Source organism: Biomphalaria glabrata, chromosome 17, assembly GCF_947242115.1.
Source record: "Biomphalaria glabrata chromosome 17, xgBioGlab47.1, whole genome shotgun sequence".
NCBI lineage: Eukaryota > Metazoa > Mollusca > Gastropoda > Planorbidae > Biomphalaria > Biomphalaria glabrata.
Genome location: NC_074727.1, coordinates 20424684 through 20449218, shown reverse-complemented (window position 1 = coordinate 20449218; position 24535 = coordinate 20424684). Strand labels below are relative to the sequence as shown.

At 33.3% G+C, this 24535-nt stretch overlaps 2 protein-coding genes across 7 annotated transcripts; one reads left to right on the top strand and one right to left on the bottom strand.

Moving 5' to 3' along the window:
• The first annotated feature begins 825 nt into the window (after positions 1-825).
• LOC106073162 (F-box only protein 5-like) lies at positions 826-8246 on the top strand. 5 transcript variants are annotated; one of them, XM_056015818.1, is made up of 5 exons: positions 826-922; positions 3903-4870; positions 5515-5635; positions 6131-6268; positions 7011-8246. In XM_056015818.1, exons 2-5 carry the CDS (start codon positions 3903-3905, stop codon positions 7251-7253), a joined length of 1470 nt encoding a protein of 489 aa, XP_055871793.1. In that variant the 5' UTR covers positions 826-922; the 3' UTR covers positions 7254-8246. The 5 variants fall into 5 exon arrangements, with proteins under 5 accessions (XP_055871793.1, XP_055871795.1, XP_055871792.1 ...); XM_056015820.1 differs by lacking the exon at positions 826-922 and adding an exon at positions 1361-1489; XM_056015817.1 differs by lacking the exon at positions 826-922 and adding an exon at positions 1624-1960.
• A 1263-nt stretch (positions 8247-9509) lies between these two features.
• LOC106073160 (tRNA-splicing endonuclease subunit Sen34-like) lies at positions 9510-24351 on the bottom strand. Of its 2 annotated transcripts, XM_056015816.1 has the most exons (8): positions 23380-24351; positions 19265-20282; positions 17858-17995; positions 14382-14482; positions 13427-13736; positions 12699-12857; positions 12115-12310; positions 9510-10686 (listed from the first exon to the last, which is right to left on the bottom strand). In XM_056015816.1, the coding sequence occupies exons 2-7, from the start codon at positions 19875-19877 to the stop codon at positions 12123-12125; spliced, it is 1509 nt and encodes a 502-aa protein (XP_055871791.1). In that variant the 5' UTR covers positions 19878-20282; positions 23380-24351; the 3' UTR covers positions 9510-10686; positions 12115-12122. The 2 variants fall into 2 exon arrangements, with proteins under 2 accessions (XP_055871791.1, XP_055871790.1); XM_056015815.1 differs by having other exon boundaries at positions 9510-12310; positions 23380-24350.
• Between the last annotated feature and the right edge of the window lie 184 nt (positions 24352-24535).

Sequence of the window (24535 nt, the reverse complement as noted above, 5' to 3'; positions counted from 1 at the left end):
GCCTAGGGCCTCTGATTGGTGGGGGCCTCTTGCATGACTCAAATATTTTTTTTAGAGAAAAAAAATGCGAAGCATGGATCAAATCTTAAACATAGCAGAACCAAATGGCTCTATGTTTACAAGCCTGGCTCTAAATGTCTACGAGCCTAGCTCTAAGTCTCTACTACGATTCAAGAATTATTCGAGAATGTTTAGATCTACATATGTTAGACTACATATGTTAGAAGACCTTTTTTTTTTTGTGTGTGAAATGTCGAAATGTTATTTCTAGTCTGGTGATCATAAATCGTCCTGGAATCACATAAGCCTATTGCTATCGGCGTTATATGAATTTAATAATTTTAACGTATTTGTTAATTTAGATATTGATACACTAAGGTTTTGAATTCATTGCATATTTTTCGGTCTTAATTTTTTGCTTTTCTATTTCTTTTGTATAGCCACTCTATTCACTTCGCCTAGGGCCGCCTTATTCGCTCCGCCTGGGGCCTCAAATTACCCAAGGTCGGCCCTGCAGGTTTCAATCCTTTTCGCCGCCATCCCCCGTTGAAACACGTGAAACTAAATTTTTTGGTTGTTTCTCCATCAGAGGATGTATATTCTACTATGAACATGTCAATCTTGATATTATGGTAGCAAGGAGATCGAGATTTACTATACGATTCATAGGTTAATATGCATGACTAAATGCATGACGCGTAGGACGTAATCATCTTCTTTTTTGAAGTAACGTCTGTATTATATAAGATAAGACAAGTCTTCTAATTTGTTCGCCATTTTCACCCGCATTTTTTAAAATTATTTTTCTAACTAAATCGTCATAAAAATCTGGTGCGTTTACCAAATGCTGTAATTTGATTGGTTGTTATCTAAAAGATTCCCAAAATTCGAAATCATGATTGCAAAATTACCCACGTAAAATGTACATTTGTTTGTTTCTTAATTTTGTTATTTACACTGTTTGATATCATTAATTATTAGATCTAGAGTGTATCTGTAGTTAAGATCTTAACTATTTAAGCTCTAGACTAGGACATTTCGATAGCCACTCCCATTTTTTTTTTTGCATAATCCTGGCTTAGGACTTAGATTCTAGACTAAGTTAGAGCAAAGGGTTGAACTTCAACTTGGGCCTGCCTTGTTAAATTTGTAACGTCAATCTTATATATTGATCATCTCCTCTGTTCTGTGATTTTTCTCCTAGTCGTGGACGTCGTCAGGGTTTGATACTTGTAGATCTAGTGATAGTGACTAGATCTAGAACCAGATTTTTACCAGATCTATCATTTAGTCTAGACTACAACATTCACGTTCATCAAGATTTACATTTACCCTAAGAGTCTAGATATAGATATAGATAAGTAGATTATAGATATAATTGATTATTAACTTATGATAAATTTAGTCTAGTGTTTACGTGCCTAAAAATTCGCGGAATCTGCAGCTTGAGCTTCCTGTGCATGGACTAGCTAGACCTAAGTTAGGCTAAGTAAGACCTACTCTAGACTAGATCTATCTATCTAATTCTAATCTAGTCAATTCTAGTCTAAACTCTTAGATTTCTAGACTCTAGATTAGTCTAGATCTATTATTCTATACTAGATCTATATATAGTATATAGATCTAGAGTCTAGATTAGATATTATATTAAAGGGAAACTCCCATGGTTTTTCAAATTTTAGTTATTGACATATTTGAATTCTGCGTAAAAGTTGTAATAGTAAACATTTTACCATTTTTTATTTAAATGCTTAGAAACATTTATATTTAATAAATTAGACAGTAAATTCTTGAAATCTCAAAATAAAAAGGGGTTCTTTGAGATTTAGTTTTTAGGTTAGGTATACGTCACTTCCATCAACAATACTGAAAAGGAAACTAGATTTAACCAATTGTATCGCTTCATTCTTACAGGCTCTTGGACTTAGCGACGGCCTATTCCAGAGCTATGGTCACTATGGTACAGTTATATATACATGTATAGGTAGATCTAAAGGCATTAGGATAAGCATGAAAAGTAACATTTTCATCTAAGCCTCTCCCTTTCCCAAGAAGTAAATAGATCGTGTGTCTGACTGATTCGAAAAAACTGGTCAGTGTAAGGCTAGTCTAGACTATTGTACAGTTATATATAGATAGATAGATTTAAAAGTATTAGGACAACCAACTCGAGAAAAAAAGTAATATTTTCATCTAAGCCGCTCCCTGTACCAAGAAGTAAAAAGATCGCAGGTCTGACTGATTCGAACAAACTGGTCAGTGTAAGGCTAGTTGAGACTACATGTAGTCGGTCATGACAAGACAACCAATCGATAGTTTTTGTTGTGTGTTGAGTGGTCAGGCGAGAAAATACACACTGCCTTGGTTAGTCAAGCATGTAAATCTACTTTTAATACACATTTTTTCTTTGCTTACAAGATCCTAGATCTAACTGCATAGACAAAGTTATATTTCTTTTACGAGAATGTTAACTTTGCTGTATGGTCTCCCGTTATACAATAAGTCAATAGATTAAATTAGTAGGCTAGTGTGACGTCACATAAAAACCCTGTGAATGTCTGTTTTGGATGCGCAGGAAAATTACGTCAGAAAAACATCTATTACTAAGTTATTATTGCAAATTTTAAAAAAAGAATAATATATTCATTATCTGTAAATCAAAACACATATTATATAAAAAAAATTTGTCAAAAACATCGGAGTTTACCTTTAAATACTAGGTCTAGATTAGATTCTTGACTATTTGAGTCTAGATCTAGCTAGCCTAGTCATCATATTCATATATATAGTCAGAAGATCTCATTATAATCTCATATAATAAACTAGCCTTTATTAAGGTGTGTAAAGTATGTTTTTATATTCTCAACTACTGTAGCTTTACTTTATTATTTATAACTACACTCTACAGTAAACTACAGTTACATCTAGATATAGTCTAGATTCTAGTTAATGTTATTATCATCTAGATTTATACTTTATTTCTATACTACTCTATAGTATAGTATAGGCTTACTAGTTACTAGACTATATATATTAGTATAGACTACTAAAGTACTATAGATCTACTGCCAAATGTGTACCACTTTGACTTTATTCACACCATGATAGTATAAAACCATACTCCATAGATAAGATAGTGATCATTTCATGACATATTTAGATCTAGATTAGATCTTTAAAAACTGGTGCAACTCAAATCTACAGTGACTGTCAAGTGTATTACTAGTGTTAGAGTGTGACAGTGTCATGCAAGCAGCAAATGGAAATGGCATTTATGACAATGTTTACACTGCTGCGTTAAGAAAAGAAATCACACACACTGCTGCATTAAGAAAAGAAATCACTCTAACTCATTGCTGATATAAAGTTTTAATTAGACACTAAAACTCAGTACTAAATTGACTGCAATAATTAGAATCTCTCATTCTCATTTTGACATTTCCCACATCTAAGAAACCCCTTGTTTCTGGAAAATTAGCAAAATATTTTCCAGATTACTAATATACATTTTTTTTTTCTAAATATAATGTCATGTTTCGAATTCTATTAGCTTGTGTGTAACTTTTGCTAAGGTCTAATACTTAGAATGACTGCTAGTCGTTAGATTTGGGTTCTGGATTGTCATTTGGTGCTCTCGATAACACCTAGTTTGAACCCTGCCCGCTGCTATCCCTCATCGTCCTGAGGGAGGTTTGGGCTTGGAAGTAATTATTTTCAAATCTGAAGAAACATCCAAAATATGCCAAACATTTTAGTAGTCACCTGGTAACTGTCATTTGTTACACACAAGACTTTTGTCTAATAAAATTACTACATTTAGTAATATGTACTTCTTATTGTAGCTGATTGTTGCTTTACAATACAATGGATTAGCCGATTTTAAAAATAATTTTTATGTTTAGATGGAGTTTGATGAGACACAAAAACTTGAAAGTTGGCAAGATGAAAAAAAGATGGAGAAAGTGGAGTCATCAACCTTACCAGATACTTTTATTTTTTCTACACCTCTTTTGCAACGATCCAGAGCAAAAAATAATTTAGGACTAACCAATTCAAGTATTGACAGTGGTTTTGGTAGCTCCTCAATTTCTGCTGCCAACACTTTTTTTTCTCCTGATGATGAAACAAAAAATGCAGGACTGTTGAAATCTGACTTTTCTCCTGTAAGGGAGCTCTCTGGTTTGCAAGGCAGGAGATTAACATTTGAATCAAGTGAAATTCAAGACTATTTCCCATCAACCGATTTAACATTGTCATACAGCAAGTTAGAATTGTTGGAAGGAAACATTGAAGATGAGAAAGTGGAAGAAAATTTTATGGAATCCACAAGCACTCATGAATCTACCAAAGAAGCATTCCCTAAAAGTATGCAGTGTTCTAGTCATTCTAGCTCATCACTTTCCAGTTCTGAAACTGACTTGGAATTTAGCCTTCAAGAAATGTCTCTTGATGAGCTGTCCTCTCCTGGCTCATCAGGCTCCAGGTCTTCTCCAAGTTGCATGAAACAGAGTGCAAGCCTGGACTCATTAGACATTGTGCCGCATTCACTTGACCAGAGCCAACAAGATCATGAAAGAGATGGAGACAGTCCAACTCACTTGGGTGACTCCCCCAGAAGTAGACACTCTTTTCAGAAATACTGTCATAAAAGAGATGTGACACTGACAAGTGATCTCACCTCTTTGCATAAAAAAAGTTGGTCCAAGTCACTGAAGAAAGTTATTAAACATTTCTTGCCACCAGAACCATCTCGGCTTATTGGTCGTAATACAGGAGTAAGAAAATTTGACATCATTCATCATCTTAGTGTGAACTTTCCTTCAATAGTGCAAAGAATATTCCAGTTGCTAAGTCCTTCAGATCTCATGAGGTACATTTACTCGTTAATATTTAGATAAATATAATATGTAGCTACTCAACTAACAGTGATTATATTTACAAATGTTTTTCATAAAATGTGTTAGTACTCTTAGTAGTTTTAAACCAACACCCTTGTAAGTGTATGGTTGTGTTTTGAAAAAACAACATAGGACTTAATTGCAAGCATCCAAGTTTTTATGATTAACAGCGGCTGAAGCAGTGAAGGGAGGGGACCATATTTTGGTGTTTCAAAACATTGATGTCAGTGAACTGACCCTATATTTTATTTTCTAGGAAGGATAAAGTAGTTCTTAATATCTGACTGAATGGACGTAAACCATTTGGCTATCTCAGCTGAGGATTTCAAGATTTAATGCCAATGTAGAATAGGAATTAATTCAAGATGTGACTTGAGCTGAGTTGTATTTGCTGGGTGTCTAAAGACAGCATAGAAACGTGAGCATCCACAAAGGAAATTAGAAGTTGCGCTAGATAAGAAATGTAATGTAGTTGTATTTACAAATTCAGGTGGCACGTAATACATATAGGACATGAAACAATGTAAGTCCAAACTGATCATGTATATAATGACATTTCATTAACCATTAATTTATGACAAATAAATAGTTATTTTTTTTTAATTATTTTTTTTAGTGTTTGTAAAGTGAGTTTAAATTGGGAGAAGTCTCTGAACAATGATTCTAAAGCATTCCAAAGATACAATCAGTATTTATTAGAGTCTACAAAGCAGTCCTATCTAAAAGAAAAGGACAAGGTTGGTACTTTTTGATAAATTCTGGTCTCTATATTTTATTAAGATTATTTATATGCATACAGAAGCAGCTAATGATTAATCCTGCTCTTCCTATCTCAGGCAAGAATAGATTTCATTACCGGTACTATAACATTTGTTTTATTTGACTTACTCTCTGCCAAAATAAAAAAATCTATAAATTCATATATTTATTATACCACACATACACATTTATTTTATAAATAAACTTAAAATTAAATTTTTTTTTTGTTGAACCTAGACTACAGACTACAAAGCAGTGGCTTGGTCCATGAAATGTTTAATTGCATTTTGTATAATAAAAATTGAAACCAATAATTGTTTCCCTATTGATCTTTACCTAAAGAGAAGAAAATACTCAACATATATATTCACTAGACCGTCATAGAATATATTGTGAACAAACAATGACATTGTTATTCCACATGTAGTTTGTAGATAAATGCATTATTTAAAAAAAAAAAAAATCTTCTGCAGGAGAATAGTTCTGTGGAGAAGCCCTTAGAGGAAAATCTACAAGAGACTTTGACAGGTACAAGAGGTCTTCTGACCACTTTACAATCACAAGCCATAACACTGACAGAAAGTAAGACAACAGGATTAAGTTCATGCCAGGTGAGTACTCATTGTAGATTTTTATTCAATTTTCCTTGGCATAGACTTCGAAAGAGCTTTCACCTCAGCAGCAAAAAAAAAAAAATGGCTAGAAGAAGATTAGTTAAGATGGTTTCTTGATACAGATGTTACTGAGAATTGACCCCACCCTTTGAAAACTTAAAAATCTTGAGAAAAAAAATTATTGGATGAAACATCAATTGGCCGATCTCTTAATATCGGCTTTGTTCTATATAATACTATCCTCAATTAGCTGCATTACGCATATACTTTTTCGGCTAATAACTGGACTCAACAGAATGAGACAACATATGTTCTGGAAGCTAAAAATTGGGACTAGTGAAACTTGCCTTTGTGGAGCATCACCAGAAAATGCCAACTATGTCCTTTATCAATAGGCCCAAACAAGACAATGATCCCGGAACCATCCTTTTCAAGAAAAAACTATTATGAATTGCCTGATCTGGAAACTACTATGCAGTTCATCTCAAATATTTATGAACCCTCCAGCATAAAATGAGAACGTAGAAAAATAGTCCGCATTATGTCATTATTACTTCTTTTTATATTAAGTGAAATAAGTTTACTATCTTATGGCACTCCTTTGAACTTAACAGCTTTAGAACAAATAATGTGTTCAAGTAGCAGTTTTCGTCAGTGATTTTATAGCATTACTTTTTAAATACTGAAGAAGAAAAAAAGACTGAAATAAATGTATATTTGATAGTTTGTTTTTTTACAGACAAATTATTTCCTGACATGTGAAGACACCCTTCGGAGATGTCCTCGGTGCCAGAACTCTGCTCTTATAAAACCTGCAGAAGATAGGGCGACATGTCTAAATGAAAAATGTGGCTATGACTTTTGTACACGCTGTTTCTCTGCCTTCCACCACCCAAAGCGGTGTAAGCCCTTGTGTAGATTGGTTTCCACTGCAGGTGTGGCGGGCACTAGAAAGAGCAAAAAAAACCTCAAACGACTGTGATATATATTTATTTTTATTTCTAGTCAATTGTATATATAATATTTTTAGTTTCTGCTCTGTAAATACTGTGTATTGTATATTATTTTAATTTATTTATTAAGGTAACCTTTTCATATGCTCAAATTTTTATAGGATAATAAATTTTTTCTAGTATTTAATTTAATAGTATGAATTCTCAATAGTAATTTATTTTATGTATGGTAATAGCATTTATCTCTTGTTTTGCTAGTTATCTGATCTAGTTCAATATTTTTGATCCATCAAGACATGCATTTGGCAAGAAAAACCATTTCCTCTTGATTTATAATAATTTCAAGAAATGAAAATTTTGGTAATAACCCAAAGCTAAATCAAAATACAAAAACTTTTAGATTTGCCTTTTGTACAAACTGGCAGCATAACTTTTAGGATTATAGTGCACATAACTAAGAGAGATTACTTACTGTTTATATGTTGAATGAAAGATACTTCTAAATAAAGTGTAGTCATTATATTTATGATTTGCTCATTATGTTACATTTTTATGAAATTTATTCAAAATGCATTTAATCATATTAATTGTTTCCTTTTTAAATAGAAAAATCAAATTTTACTTTAAAATAATATCTGTATTAAATTTAGAGAATAAAATCTTGTAATCATCTTTATTTAAAGAAACAAGTTGCAGAAGAGGATGTAGTCCAACTAAGAATACCAATTTATTGTAATATTTTATTATGGGATTCAGTTTGTAATCTAAAAATGTTTTATAAATATTTGTGATAATGTTTTTTAAAAAAAGTGGTAAATAATACTATTCAATACCGGTAGTCTTTTTTTTCTTCAGAAATCATGTACAAAGTTTTGATAATGTATATTTTCATGTCAAACTTCTTAGTCTTGTGTATATAATGTATATTTATTATTGATTTGTTTATATTTACCCCTGATTTGTTAATGTTTTTATTAATTTATTTAGTTGACTGATAATAAATAGCTATATATGGAAACTTATTGATGTTGTCACTTAAGTGTTATATTTTGTTGTATCTTAAAAGCCTTCTTTATTCATACAAATTGTAACTCTCAGGTTTGTATCATTAGTATCTAAGAAAATCAGATGAAGAAACAGGCTTGAAGAACCATTTGCAAATCAACAATGCATTGTGTCTTATTATGTAGAAGCTCATCCATTATATTTTCATCCACTTTTGAAATCAATAATTAAGTTAGTTTGATAAACAATTAGAATGTAGCTTGTGAGTTAAATTTAATATAGAGGGTTTTAGGGTTGTCAGTTTAATATGAGAAAGCATACACTAATTTGTGGGCAATGTAAAGGGAGAAGGGTATCACTTCATATTTTTGATGGTAATATTTAGGTAAATTAATTACCAAAAAAAGTCTTGGATGCTTTTAGTTTGATTATGGTACTTTAAATGTATGAATATTTCTGTTTGATGATCAATGTCATCAGTAAAGAGCATGCATGCTGTTTCAAAAACAAGATAATGGATGATAAATAGAATGAAATCTAGTTCATTTGTAGTGTTTTACATTTCTAATGTTTCTTCAGATTTGAAAATTATCATCCTAGCCTAAACCCTTTATGACATTAGGAGGATGTCATCTGGCAGGATGCAAACCCAGGACCGTTACGTCCAGAGTACATGATCCGAAACCATCTTATGTGCCAGGGAATGTGGAAGTGACTTTCAATTACACTGTTAACATTGGAAATAACTAATATCATTATTATCAAACTCCATTTGAATGAAGGCTTGAGAGGCTCAGATCCACTCGTTGTTGTGTGAGATGTACGTCACCATACAGGTCAATTCTGGGGTAGTCAAATAGAATGAGATAGTTTTCTCTTACAGCAGGCTACCATGAGTCAAATTTGGCCTGAACAATAGGAAATATTAACCAAGAGGACAGTGGCCCATCCTGCACTGTGCTATAATAGTTTGTTCAGGCTTGTCAGGGCACCTCATGTGCTCCCAGACTTTTTGGGATGTGTAGCAGCACTGAAACCATTTTTCCATTTCTATCAAAAAATGAAATAGATTGTTGACAGATCATGATAGAAACCCACAGGCTGCTCAGTAGTTGGTGTTGGCTCTCAAAAATAAACTTAATAAAATGACAATAAAAAAATAAAAATTCCATTGTAAAAACTTAAGACAAAATTAACCCCTCAGGCCCTCATTCCAATGGAGTTGGATGATGATGAAAATCCCTCCAATGTTAAGGACATGAATGCAAAATAAAAATGACTAAAGTTTTGTCAACATTTTTATTTTAATAAAAGATGCAGTGTAAAAATGAATATTTTCTCTCATGAAAACAACATTTTTGAAGGTCATACAAACTACCGGAACAAGATAAGGTCAATAAGGGTTACTGTATTGCACCAAAAAAAAAAATCCTTTGTCCCTGAGAGCCAGAATGTTGGAGAACAATTTTCAATCTACCTAATAACATATTTAGTTCACCCTTAGAAGATCTGCAACAATAGAAATATATATATTTATAATATTTAAGTCTGCATTACAATGTAAGTCATTACAATCTTGCTATCAAGAGACAAAGTGATCTTACAAGGAAATAAGTGTTATACAATGGCTATATTAGATATTTGTAACCTAGGCCTAGTACATAATTGGGTAGCTGCCTGGTCGTGCGGTTTGCGCGCTGGACTGTCGTTCAGATTTATCAATGGTCCAGGGTTCAAACCCTGCCCGCTCACATCCCCCGTCGTCCTGCGGGAGGTTTGGACTAGGAAGTAATTATCTTCAACTTTGAAGGAACATCCGAAAAATGTAAAACATTTACAAAACAGCTTTGATTAAAAAAAAACAACCTCATTTTAATGTGACATACCAGCATAAATTTGATATGATTTTTACTTCTGTGATTTAATAATGACAATGTATACAACAGTTGTGTAAATTTAGCTTTTATATAATCACACTACTAGTCTGGTAATAGATTTTCTCATTTTGTTTAAACTACCTCTGTACTTTTAGGCGGGAAGAAAGTGAAAGCTCCTAGATTTGAGTCACGATTTGCAAAATAAGGTGTAGGTGGTAAAAGTAGAGACTGTGTTCATGGTACTGGTGACACAATACCCTGTAAGCAAATGGTCTCAATCATGCTCCAACTCTGACTTATGACCCATTATTTAAAAGTCACCTGTTCTTGAGACCGTACTAGCGAGGGGGAGGGGGAAAAAAACATACAAGTACCAGTAATAAATAAAAGTTACATAAATGAATTTAAAAAAAACAACAACTTTGCAACACAGGATCAGAATGGATGGCTTCTTTGTCATGTGGTATGCACACTGGACTGTTGTTCGATATTCTCGATGGTCCTTGGTTCAGACCCTGCCCACTGCCATCCCCCATCATTTTGCCGAATGATTTGAGCTAGGATGCAGATTACTTCAACTCTGTAGAAACATCCAAAACATGTACATTTTACAAACAACAAAGGCTATATTTAAAAAACTGCTACAATGGAGGCCATTACAACTTTCTTCTCTTTACAATTGTTTGATTTGAATTTCATTGACAACTTTTAAATTTGTAAATATACAACTTATTTCATCAAATAATGAAAAGAAGAAAAAGCAAAAAAAAAAAACAATGACTAGATGAAGAATGGAATGTAGAAAAAATGCTTTAAAATTTTATACAATGCTATCAGTGACCTAATGACAGGCAGTTAATCTATTTCTATTATACTGAATTTGGATTGTTAGAATATTTTGTCTATGTCTATTTCTATAATTTATAACTAACAAAATGAACCATTTTGTTGATCAGGTCTTTCTAAAAAGTGTGAATAAGATTTAAGATAAAACTTTTTTTTTATGAAATTTATTTCATTAGCTTTCCAAATGCTACTTTCGTAAATGTATGCCACAGAAATACATTAGTCCCATGTCACACTGGTTTACTCAAAGTTTACAATTAATTTAAACCAGTGCCTCTTAAACATTTGCAGTTGATGCCCCCCCATCTCTGCCTTAGCTAGATGGGGACCATGGGGAGTGATGTAGGCTTTCACAGTGGGGTCTGGAGGAGGGCTTTTAAAATGTAATGAAAAACAAAAGAAACTTAAAAGACATAATTATAACACAATTTTCGGTTTTATTTTGTAGAAACGAATGTTTAGAATCCAAATTTACATACTAGATGTTTATTGAAACTAGTCCATTTATCCCCAGCGCCAAGCGTTTTCTGCATTCTGAGCTTCAGAACTCAAGTTTTCTCACAATAAGAAGTCAAATAAAAGTAAAAAAGGATGGGCAGGTCATATTTTTCTTGCAAGAGTGTAAATTTATTATTTTAATTTTAAAAATGTAGCAGAATAAATTTAGTCTAATAAAGAAGGAGGCAGCATTGGGCATACTATTATGTGAGAACATCGAGTTACATATGTAATGGGTGTCATCATTGTCGTGTTAAATGTCTTGCCCTTGATCTTTTTATTTTTTTTTTTGTCGCACAAAAGTTGTCAACGATGTACAAGTCAAGATTGATTTTCAATCATTCTAACATAAAGTTGAGAAGTATCATCTTAGCAGAGAAGTTTTGAAACCGATATTAAACATTAGTAATAATCTCATTTTACCTGGTTGATAATCAAATATGCATTTTAAAGACCTGCTTTGATCCACTTTTTAATATTGATTATAACTTTAATAGCAAACCATTAAATATGTTGTTTATATTAAACATCAATTCAGAATTAACTTTCTCTACCACTTCAAATATTTGGTTTGAAAAAAAGAACTCCTGAGTGATCAAGTTTTATCTGCAATTTTTGTTTTTTTTTAGCTGTAGAGAATCAATCAATATTTATTACATTTTACCAAAAAATTCAAGTTATCCCTGTCCACTTTATGGATGTATAAAGAACTTTTCTATTGTGATCCACACTGCAAATTAAAGCTGTCTTTCTCACATTGGAAGCCAGTCTCCCATAGGAAACAATCTCTAAGCTTGGTGTTTCATCATATTGATTTTTACAGATGGCGATATAATGTGAATGGTACCTTGCTGGGTCACCTGTTAAGTTTGAACAAAAAAAAGTTTTGGATATTAAAATCTAGCACAAAAAAAAAATATATATATAACCCAATGTAATTTCGTTATATGTAGTGATTCCCTTCTCCTTTTAACAGTTAAAAAGGGTGATGTGTAACCATCACAATGACCAACCACTTTTACTTTCCAAAGTAATCAAGTACAGATCAGGGTGAGTTCTAAAGGACATCCTCAAATCCCAAATTAAATTCCTAGCTGATATCAGAAAAAAAAAAAGAACTATACAATTTTGAAACCATGCCCACCATCTTTGACTTTATTTATCTAAACATTTACTCTTGATATTACTAAGAACTGTGCCCTTTGCTTTGATAAGTCTAAGAATAATATAGACACAGTTTTCATTTACCTGGATAAACTAAAAAGTCCCCGCCAAACTTGCTTCCTGATGTCATGTAGAAACCTTTCTTCCACAAGTCCTTAAAGACTAGATATCGAATCAACTCTTTCTCTGTGTTCGGGTATTCCCAGTCTTCATAGATATGAAGGCTTTGATTCCATGGGGACTCTGTTGAAAGGCAGCAACATGTATTTACATAAAGATAGTAGCAAAAATGGTTGTATGCAAATGCGACATGAAGCTCTTCAAAATCAACACTAGCAGCTGGGAAAAAGTAGCACTGAATAGATCCACATGCAGAGAGAGCATAAAGGAAGGGTCTCGGATTGCAGATGTCATACACAACATAAGCAGAAAGAAGGGTGTAAATGCAACGGCGCCTGGTGATTACATATGCCCAACCTGTGACCGCAGCTGTGTATCAAGGATAGGTCTCTTTAGTTACACAAAAAGTTGCAATGGGAAAAGATCGTCTCTCGAGACATAAAATATATTTAAATGGTACACATAATTCATAAAATATAGAAAGTTGAAGATAGACTCTTAATAAACCAACATATAGCTTTTAGAAGGACATTAAAGCTTCGGACCTGTATTGTTATCCCTGTCATCAAATGAACTGACTTGAGTGCTTCAATATAATGTATGTTTGCCTGTTCTAACTCACATATCATTGATACTATAAATATGACAACAAAGACAAATATAAAAATATTCACATTTTACATCTTCCTCACCTGTGAATATCTGAACCAATGCATGTTTTGATGACGGCTCAGACTGGACAATGTCCTGAACTGTAAGCTTATCTGTTTCATCATCTGTATCACTGATTGTATTGGTGCCATCTCCACCTCCAGGATTTCCAGATCTCTGTGGATCTTCATTTTTGCTAGGGTCAGATGCTGTTGCACTATTCTCTATCAAATTATCATCCTGCTTGCTGGAACTTTGAGCAAGTTTTCTTTTCTTGGCTTTCTTTCCAGCAATGATATCTTTAAATCTGTGCTGCACTTCCTGTTGACGTACTTCCTGGTAAAGTTTTTGCTAAACAAATAGAAAAGAATATTTAAATTGCTGCTAATTATAACTACTATAACAAAAAATTGCTTTGAACCAATGGTGCCAATCTATTATATCTGGCAGATTTGTAAAAAAAATAAATAATATTTTTCATTTAAAATTCCACTGTTTCTCTCGTCTATTAATAGTTTTCTGACCTAGATGACTGCCTGGATAATAATTTACTAAATTTTCTTAATCTTCAAGATTAAGTTCAAGCAAATATAGTCAAAACAAGAAAAGCATTAAAAATATTTTTTAAAAAGAGAAAACCTCCTTTATACAACTTATAGAGCAATTTTGTTTTCTTTTAATAACTATTAACTAATGAATATTAGATTTAAACATTTTTTACCATGTCCTATCCCCCCCCCCCCCCTTTGAGAATAAATCCTGGTTAAAGAGTTTTCATCTAGTGTGGCCAATAAGCTAGTTGTTCTTTTCCCAATGATATGCATCCACTGTCGTATTGCCAGGACAATCATTAATAGCCATTTTCGAGATCCATGTACAGGTTCCGCCCAGAAGGTTTTTCCCACCCAGAAATTTCCCCAAAGTTATGAATTGAACAGAGATATTGTAATGAAAGCTGAAACTAACTCTGATGTGTCTTTTTTAATTTCTAGTTACCTGAATCTTTAAGTTTTCTTCTCTAACTTCTTTAAAAGCCTTTTCTCTCTTTATTTTCAAGTCTTCACTAACTGGATCTTCCTCGACCACTACTGCAGCTTCTGTAGACAAAATGGTCATAAATATTTATTATAATATAGGCTACAGTATTCCCTTGACTTTTGCAGGGGAGATGTTCCAAGACCAATGGCTGCCTGGTTGTGCGGTTTGCGCGCTGGACTGTCATTCGGATTTATCGACGGTCGAGGGTTCAAACCCTGCCCGCTCCCATCCCCCGTCGTCCTGCGGGAGGTTTGGACTAGGAAGTAAACTATCTTCAACACTGAAGGAACATCCGAATTATGTAAAACATTTTACAAAACAATGCAAAAGTCAAATTTCTGCAAAGTGGAGACGCAGTATTTAATTTCATTTACGTACACTATTTTTGGATATGTATAGTGTTGCAGGACATCGCCTAACATTTTAAACCCCTAAATAACTATCGCCCTTTTCCTTTATGACTTTTACAAACTTTCAAAACGCTCCTTAAATGTTCAGCAAATTTTAAAAGTGCCATACAGCACTGTACTGTATGTCGCATCACAGTATAAAAAGAACTGGTATGTACAGTGAGTGTAATGTTTGTAATTTTTTTTTTTTTTTAAATTTGTGATTATAATGCAATCTTTGTGATTTGTATGCAATAATCTGTGGTATTCAATAAATCTTATTCTTCTTCTTCATTCTCATTGTTATGTTGGAGTGTTCAGATGAGTAGACCAATACATGAGATGAACTGCGCAGTGGTTTCCAAATCAGGGAGCTCTCCATATAGTTTCCTTTCTATTGGGGTGATTTGGGGCCAACGTCTTATACAGGCCTCTTGGTAAAGAGAGCAGTTTTGGAGGACATGGTCTGCATTCTCTGGTGATACTCCACATGGGCAGATTTCACTGGTTCCAATTTTGAGCTTCCGGTACATGTGCTGTAGCATTCTGTTGTGTCCGGTCCTGAGTCGAAAGATTAGACGTTAGTCTTGTCGGGATAGCTTATAGCAGTGATGCCCAAACTACGGCCCGAGGGCCGGACGTGGTTCAGACCGGCCCGTTAAATCATTGGCACAAAAGATAGAAAATAGAAAAAAAAAATTAAAAAGGTTGAAAAATTTATTTTCTATGTTAGCATTCACTTTTTCTTTGATGGATTTCACTCAAATTTTTCTTCTTGTAGTAGTCACGTTAATTATTTTTTTCTATAAGAGCACAAGTTGTTTTTTCGGCGACAAGAATTAACAGTTGTTTTAGAATCTTGGATAGTTCTGCGGCTGTCTTGAGCTAGCCATGTCCTTGACATCTCATGTGTATAACACAGCGCATCTTTTCTGCATCATTTTGATTCGTGTTCTTCTGACACCAACATGATTGGTGCCGTTCCATGTAACATTTGTTCGTTATTGAAATGGGATGGTCGAAGAAACGAAAATTGGAAGTTGAAACTTTCAGGAAAAGTGGACAGATCTTTTTTTTTTGTGGAACATAATAAGTCAATATGTTTGATCTGTACAGTAATATTTTTAAGTAACATAACATAAAATGCATTCTAAAACAAACCATTACAAAAATATTGAGGCATTGTTGTCTTGAGCCGCAAAGAAAAGATCGGAAAGTTACGTCAAAAGTTGAGTAAAGTTTTGCGATTGGCGAAAATATTGACCAAGAAGTCAAGAAATGAGTCGGCTGTAACAGAGGCTACAGAGTTGCTCACATTTTAAGAAGAGAAATGAAGCATAAAAAAGTGATTGCTGGCAGAGATTGAATAAATTCGTCCATAAAAAAAACAAAAGTTGTAGCTTTCAGCTTTTCTGCCATGAAAATTGAAAAATGTGTGAAAGATGTTAGTGAAAATCCAAATTCAAAACTAAATGACAGAGCAGCAGATTTCGAAATCTATTGCCACTGAGGAGTGACACCAACTGGAACTGATTGACTTACAAAGCCAGACTTCCCTGCTTGAGAAATTTCGTCAATGCAGACAATTGAATTCTACACCTTGTTGTCCTCATGAACCTTGCACATTTCTGAAATTCTGGGTATGATCACAATGTTTACAAGAACTTAATTTAGTGGAAAACTTTCAGTTGCCAGTTGCCTGAAACCACTGTTACATATTGATTTATGTGTGTAAGTAGATCTACAGCATACATGGGATTGTGATAAAACTATTTAAAATGTTTTAGTCTCTATTTCTTTTTTTATATCTTTCGTTAATGTCGGAAATTAAAATGGCCAGCAGGACGTATAAGGTTGGGCACCACTGGCTTATAGTAAGCGTCATCTTTCTTGTGATTTGGATGAGAGTTCGACCATTTCTCATTTATTTTATTTATGATTAATTTCTTCAATTCTTCTGGATAGAGTGCAGAGTTTTTTAGTGAGTTAGTTCTCCCACTCCTGGCGAGTGTGTCAGCCTTCTCATTTCCTTCTAGTTCTATATGAGCTGGTATCCATTGAATAACAGTTTTTTTGCTGTTGTTGTTGAGCTTTGTAAGTGCTGTTCTGAGGTTTTTAATATATGAGGAATCAGAGTTTTGCAGGCTTTGGAGGGTTGTTTTTGCATTGGTTAGAAAGACAAGCTGACTGTGTGGAGAACTTGGATGATTTGCTAGTGCTAGTGCTTCCCTTTCTGCTCTGTGACTGTCAGAGAGCTCTCCAGTTGCAATGGATTTTTCTAGTTTTCCTCCATCTGGCCATTCGATAAGTATTCCAGCTCCTCCATTTGAGGTGGCTTTCTGGGTTGAGCCATTCGTGTAAACTCTGATCCACTGATTGCTAGGATAATTAGTATGTAAAAAACAGTTCACTATTTTCTTGAGCTCTGTTGGTCTGTAATCAGATCTTCTTTTTATGCTTTCAATATGGTCCCTTATAGTAGGAAGAGGGCTTTTGTCCCAGGGTGGAGATTCATTATAGTGTATCGAGGATTCCAGAGTAATTTTTTCAAGTTGGTGTTTCTTTTTTAGGTTTAGAGATTCCTGTGTGAAATTGGTCCTTTTGAGACGTTTTTTTGTGCCAGTTTTGTGGATTTTTGTTCTGAGTGGGTGCCTCTCCATGGTTTCCAATTTAGTGAATTGGGAAAGGATTTTTATTTCTCTTCTTTCATCCAGAGAGATCAGGGCAATAAATCAATGGAGTATATTTTTTGAAAACCCATGGTAAAGCCCTTCTATTCTATGAAAGTCATTCCCCGAAAGTCAAAGGACCACTTATCTTTATTTAGAAAAAAACTATAGCAATACTGTGAAAACAACTCACTTTAAGAAAATAATTAAATTTTTCTCTGTATAAAGTCAATCTGATAATTTGAGATCCTATCCTCTAATAACAATAAAAGTATTTTTTTCAAAATTGATAGAATAATAATTTATATAAGTGTTTGATTATAATGAGTTGGAAATAGGTTTGGCAAACCAAACATAAAAATGAAAATATGCTGACCTATATCTACTAATAGCTTGGCCTCCTCTGGCATCAGCTGTAAAGGAAGCCCCAGATAATTGTTTTGCCGGGGTGCCCGCGGTAAACAGCCAGTCAGCTTTCCAATAATCCTGCATTCCTCACGCAGCATCTGAACATCTGAAATACATTCATATATATATTCTAACATATAGCTTAAGTAAACACATTTAAATATCTAATCAAATGCATATTGAGTTCAGCTGATTCTATCAAACTGGAGATTTTCAAAACAAAGGTTTAGCACAGTAAAAAGTAAAAGTAAAGTTTTCTTTTCAGACTTAGTGATCTATAGGGCAGATGATAAGGTCATCTGTTTCTTTAGCCAAAGTTAACAAGCAGGGTTTCATGTGGCCAGCAACAACCAACCGCCTTTACTTTCCCCAACTAAGGTCAGGTACCCATTAGAGTTGGGTGAACTCATGGGTGCTAAAAAAAAAACAAATTCAAAATCTCAGTTGTCACCCAGGACTCCAGGTTCAGAAGCCAAGCGCTTAATCACTCAGCCACTGTGCCCCCTTAATCACAGTAATCTTTTAGTTAATTTTAAGATCCGGTTTACATTCTTTAAGCAGTAAAATTCAGACAGATATGAAAAGAGGAAGATTTGAAAAGATTCTGAAATAAATAGACAAAATAAACAATGTCAAGGATGCCATATAATTAAAAGATCCCTTTTGCCTACTGAACAACAAATAAGCTTGCCAATTTGATTCTACAGTGCCAAAAATTGCTAAAAAAAATATCTACTTTTGTATTAGTACTCAGTGCACCAGTGTACTCAAAAAGTTTGCTATTCAATGATTTGACTCCATTTTAAAAATGAAAATCCTCCCTGGTGAATTTTAAAAATATTATACACAGATATAAATATACATGCTAATCATCTTTGGTTGTACTATATTATATTTTTTGCTTAACGTTACTAAAAAACAGTAGATATATATATATATCATATTGTTAACATTAAATCTAGTAAATTATATGAGCAATGCTGATCTAATTTAGAAGGCTAGTCAATTTTTTAGATCTATTTTATCAATTCGACATTACAAACATCTTGATCCCTTATCATACTGAGAATCCTATTCTCAACATTCTCATCAAAAGCTTAAAGCCCAAGAACCTCCAATTAAATTTTTTTAAATTTCATAATAGATTATAGATTAAATAGATTACTGATCTAGAACTAGATCAATATCTATACTGTCATAATTATCTTCTTTTTTTAAGTAATGTCTGATAAGAGATACTGTCTATAGTTCTATAGATAGATTCTATATAATAGTCTATATATAAATATAATTATTATAGTATATATTTTATCTAAGAAAATTAACAATATTATATATATCTAATTTTTTTTTCTTTCAAAATAAGCTTCCTTACCTTCTGCATTCCAAAGAAAAAATGATCCATGAGTGTAAAATATCTTAATTTTACCATCCAAATAAGCATCGGATTCTATGTAACTAAGTGAGCTTGACTCGTCACTTGAAGATTCTTCTGATTCTAAAGAAGTGTATTCATCATCATCTTCGTCATCATCTTCATCTGATTCTGTTGTGTCATCATCATCCAACACAATTTGGCTTTGAGTTTGAGGAAACTTTGGTTTCATAAATACTCCGCCATCAAGAATAACTACATCATCATCATCATCATCACTAATAATCTGTGCTGATTCAGGCCTGTCAACTGGTTGAGGTACGGTAACAGTAGGTCGATGGTTTTCTTCAAAGACTTCAGGTTCTAGATCTAGAACTGTTTTTGATTTGGGCGATTGTGACTGTGTTGGAGATGACAACAACATCGTTTCATCATCATCATCATTATGATCATTATCATTGTTATCAATATCAATTTTAACATCATCAAGATCATCTGCTGGTATTGATCTAGATTTTCTAACATCATCTGACACTGTGATGTTTTGTAGGTTTGAGCTCGACTTGTCACAATCTAACAACAATTCTTCTTCGTCATTTATATTACTAGCCATTTTATTTTATATTAAAATGATTTTCTTTCGCAACAACTAATATAATTAAATAGATTTATATATCTGATCTATTCTATCTCTATATCAAACATTTTCCATTTGAATGAGGTAGTTCGTTTTTCTGACCTACTTTAACCAAAGTCACGTGATAGTAGGACAACAAAGAGGAGAATGGCCTTTTCTTCCTATATTTCCATTGCTGTTGCTCCTCTATTTTTACGAAATTTTACATTTACAAACATTTTAAAATATACAGAGTACATCAACGAACTCCCTGAATGTTCCAATAATTATACAAATGTTTTCATAAAGGGCCAAGAACTGTTTAAGGATAGGTTTAAATTATCAATGATATTTCCTTTATAGTCATGACAAGCGTCAACACTTTGCCGATGATAGATCTATCTTATCTTCTTATATAATACAGACGTTACTTCAAAAAAGAAGATGATTACGTCCTACGCGTCATGCATTTAGTCATGCATATTAACCAATGACTTAAATTCTGCCAAGTCACTGGTTTTCCTGGCTAGCTCAGGCAACCCATTCCATGCTCTAATAGCACTAGGGAAGAAGGAGTATTTGTACAAATTTGTCCTAGCATATGGGACGAGGAATGTGCCTTTATCTTTGTGTCTTTCAGAGTATTTTATTAAATTTTGTTTTTGTATTTGAAGATTATGGTTCAGTGTTTTATGTATGATTGCTACTTTACTTTTGAGCCTTCTGTCCTGAAGGCTTTCTAAATTTAGTGATTTTACTAAAGGTGTTACTCTAGTCAAATGTGAATATTCGTTTGTTATGAATCTCACTGCTCTATTTTGTGTCTGTTCCAGTTTCTTAATGTTTTCTTGAGTTGAGGGGTCCCAAACGGAGGATGCATATTCTATTATTGGCCTAACCAAGGTTAAGTAACATTTTAGTTTTATGTTCTTATTTGATTTATAGAAATTTCTTTTAATAAATCCTAATGCTTTGTTTGATTTTTTTGTAGTTTCATCAATATGTGGATTCCATGATAGTTTTTCATTTATTATAACACCTAGGTATTTTGCGTTTTTAGTCTGTGATACTGGTTTGCCATGAATAAGATAAGTGGAATTAATTTGTTTTAGTTTTTTTGTTACTCTTAACAACTGACATTTTTCTGGGTGGAAAGACATGCTCCAATTTGATTCCCATTTCTGTAATTCATCTAATTCTCTTTGTAAAATATCTGTGTCTTGTGTTGTTTTTATTGTTCTATATATTATGCAATCGTCTGCAAATAATCTGACTTTTGTTCCTGAACTAATGCAATTTGGTAAATCATTTATGTAAATTAAAAATAGTAGTGGACCCAAGACTGTACCTTGAGGTACACCTGAGTTTACTGTTATCGGTGTTGATTTAGAGCCATTTATTATTACAGTTTGTTCTCTCCCTATCAGAAAGTCTTTAATCCACTGATGCAGTGGACCATTAATGCCGAAATATTTTAATTTTTTAAGCAAACTATGGTGGTGAACTTTGTCAAAAGCCTTAGAAAAATCTAGTAAGATAGCATCTATTTGTTCACTATTATCTAAACCTTTTGAAAAATCATCAATTAGTCCTATTAGTTGTGTTTCACATGATCTATATTTCCTAAAGCCATGTTGGTATGGTGTGAGGACATTATGTTTGTCTAAGTGGTTTATGATGTTGCTACATATTATGTGTTCTAGGATTTTACATGTGATGCTGGTAAGTGATACTGGTCTGTAGTTCCCTGGGTCAGATTTTTCTCCTTTTTTAAATAGGGGGGTGACATTAGCTTCTTTCCAGTCCTTTGGTACTCTGCCCTGGTTAAGTGAAGCCTGAAAGAGTATTTTGAACACTGGGGCTAGCTCATTACTTAGTTCTTTGAGTAATCTAGCTGGAATACCATCAGGTCCAGAAGCTTTATTTGGTTTGGTGTTGGCTAATAGTTTTTGAATTCCATTTTCTTGTACTACTATATCTTCTATGTTGTCTACTTGGTTCAAATTCAGTAATATGTCTTTGTCTCCTGGGGCTGAGAATGCTGATGCAAAGTATTTGTTTAGAATGTTTGCTTTAGTTTCATTATCATTATGTATTATGTTATGTTCATCTTTTAATGGCGCTACGCCTGTTGTTTCCATTTTCTTAGACTTAATGTATGACCATAGGTTTTTGTTGTTATCTTTAGATATTACATTGTTTATGTATTCACTCTGCAGCTGTCTGCTTACTTTTTGGGTTAAGTGTTTAATTTTTATATACTTTTTGTAAACTCTTTCTGCATTAGTTTCTTTAAATTTTCTATAGAGGTTTTCCTTCTGTTTACAAAGCTTCTTTAGTCTATTATTAAACCAGCATTTATTTATTTTGTTTGATGTGTATTTAGTTGGTATATGATTTTCTATTATGCTTTTAAGATGGTTTTTAATGAAATTCCAGAGGTCATCGACTGGTTGGTTAATGTCTTTTTCTAATAAGAATGTTTGTTGAAAGTTTAGTGCAGCTTGGTGTAGTTGTGTTAGGTTACATTTATTCCAGAGTAAGATTTTTCTTTTGGGTTTTGTATTGGCTACTGCTTTTATCTGACTGTGTATTTTTATGATCTCATGGTCTGATAGACCAGGGATAATTTCATAATCAACTACTAATCCAGGTCTGTTGGTTAAGAAGAGATCTAATGTGTTGTTTAATCTAGTTGGCTTTTTAATGATTTGATCTAAACTTAGGTTGTGTAAAGTTTCTATGAAAAGCTCATTTATGTCCTTAAGGTTTTGGTGTTTATCTATGGTTAGTGTTTTCCAATTTATATCAGGTAGGTTGAAATCACCCATAATCCAAAAAACTGCATTTTTATTTGTCTCTTTAAGTGTAGTAATCTGATTACATAGTTCCTGCATGTATTCTAAACTAGAATTTGGTGGTCTGTAAATGCTGCCTATTATTAGGGATGTTGAGGTGGTATTAATTTTACAAAATGTTGATTCTACATTTTTTGAGTTAGGTAAGGTAATTTCTTCTGCTATAAGAGTGTTTTTTATTGCTAAAAGAACTCCTCCATGATTATCAGCCCTATCTTTTCTAAAAATTTCATAATTACTATTGAAAATTTCTGCATTATAAATTTCAGGATGCAGCCAAGTTTCTGTTCCTGCAATTATGTCTGGTTTCTCACATTCTAATAAAATTTCTAAGTCTGCTGTTTTGTTCCTAATGCTTTGAAAATTTATAACTAAGGTTTTAAGGTATTTTGGTATTACTTCTTTAGTAGGTTTGTTTAGTGAGGCTGTTGTATTAATTTTAGTAGATTTAGGTTTAACAGGAGTGGATCTGGCTAGTGGTTGGTGAGTTTGGTTCGGGATGGTGTTTAGGATGTTGTATGGGTTAGAAGTGTCCGCATCAAAGGAATCAAACAGTCCTGATGTAAACTGAGGTAACCCACACGGTACACAGTGCCATGATGCGTCTTTGATCTACATTCTTAGATTCTACTTAGATCTACATTCACATACAGAAGAATATGTTTTTACAAACGTGTCTTGTAAGATAAAAAAAAAGGCTTGGTATAAACTACACAAACACACACACTTATATTTATATTTATAGGCCTATATATGGGATAATATGCATATTAGTTGAAACATTATTTTCATCAACTTCAGCTATTTTTTAACGTTATGTATTTCATATTCCGCCAATCACAAATACACTATGCACATCGATAACATTAAGAATTATTTTTTGTATTAAAAGTTCTATCATTTTTAAGAAATTCACAAAATGTTAGGCCTACATTAAAGTTTCACAAATGCGTCGACGAAACAGATCTAGATCCATTTTATTACTTAGAAACCAAATTTAACAATGAAAGGGCGGGGTAAGACACATTTAAATTGGCCTGTGTAACTGTAAGAGTAGATCTCGATTTATCCTTGACTATCAGATGTGTTATTTGTTCGCTAAACAACTGAAGCCTATTACGCACAAGGAAAACTCATGGCAGTCTTTTTATCTTTTCTAACAACTAGTCGACATATCGACTACACACTAGCCCTAGAGCTATCTGACCAATACACACTGGTCTGATGTCCAACTTGTAGTGTTCAAGCTTGTTTACTTTTGGGCAGAGAGGAAAAAAAAAGGGGGGGGGGGATGAAAGTGTTACTTTTTTTTCTAGGACAGGTTACCCGAATGCTAAGAACTGTAAGTGTAGTCATTCATTGTAGATCAAGAAATCTTGATCTCAGTATGGCAGATTATAGGCCAACGCTTCGGTACCTTCTATCAAAGGTTTAACTATTTGTTTTAGTTGAAACTATTAAAAAATGTATCTCTAGATTCTCCTGTTATTAACAAATTATAGTTTAGCGCTAATGAGTAAATTGAAACCACTAAATATTGACTTAAAACGCTTCAGATTCTCACTGCAAACTAACTAAAACTAAGCACGGTGCGCGTTGTATACACACAACCACGTGACTCGGGGGGAATTCGGAACTACCTCAATGTATCATGGGCAGCGCCATTTTTTTTTTATATTTCTTTGTAATTACTTCCGTAACACGAAATATTGACTTAAACCGCAAAATATGGCTCTAAGATCTATCTAGATCAAGAGTGTAGAACTTTTACTCGGATATTTTCGGTCATTTAATATT

Excerpts from the sequence above, each read along its gene's own strand:
- LOC106073162 (XM_056015817.1), top strand. Across the intron at positions 4,871-5,514 it reads AGTCCTTCAGATCTCATGAG|TGTTTGTAAAGTGAGTTTAA; the intron begins GTACATTTACTC and ends TATTTTTTTTAG. Across the intron at positions 6,269-7,010 it reads CAGGATTAAGTTCATGCCAG|ACAAATTATTTCCTGACATG; the intron begins GTGAGTACTCAT and ends GTTTTTTTACAG.
- LOC106073160 (XM_056015816.1), bottom strand. The coding sequence starts at position 19,877 with ATGGCTAGTAATATAAATGACGAAGAAGAATTGTTGTTAGATTGTGAC. Across the intron at positions 14,483-17,857 it reads CAAGCTATTAGTAGATATAG|AAGCTGCAGTAGTGGTCGAG; the intron begins GTCAGCATATTT and ends TTTTGTCTACAG. Across the intron at positions 13,737-14,381 it reads AAGAAAACTTAAAGATTCAG|CAAAAACTTTACCAGGAAGT; the intron begins GTAACTAGAAAT and ends CTATTTGTTTAG.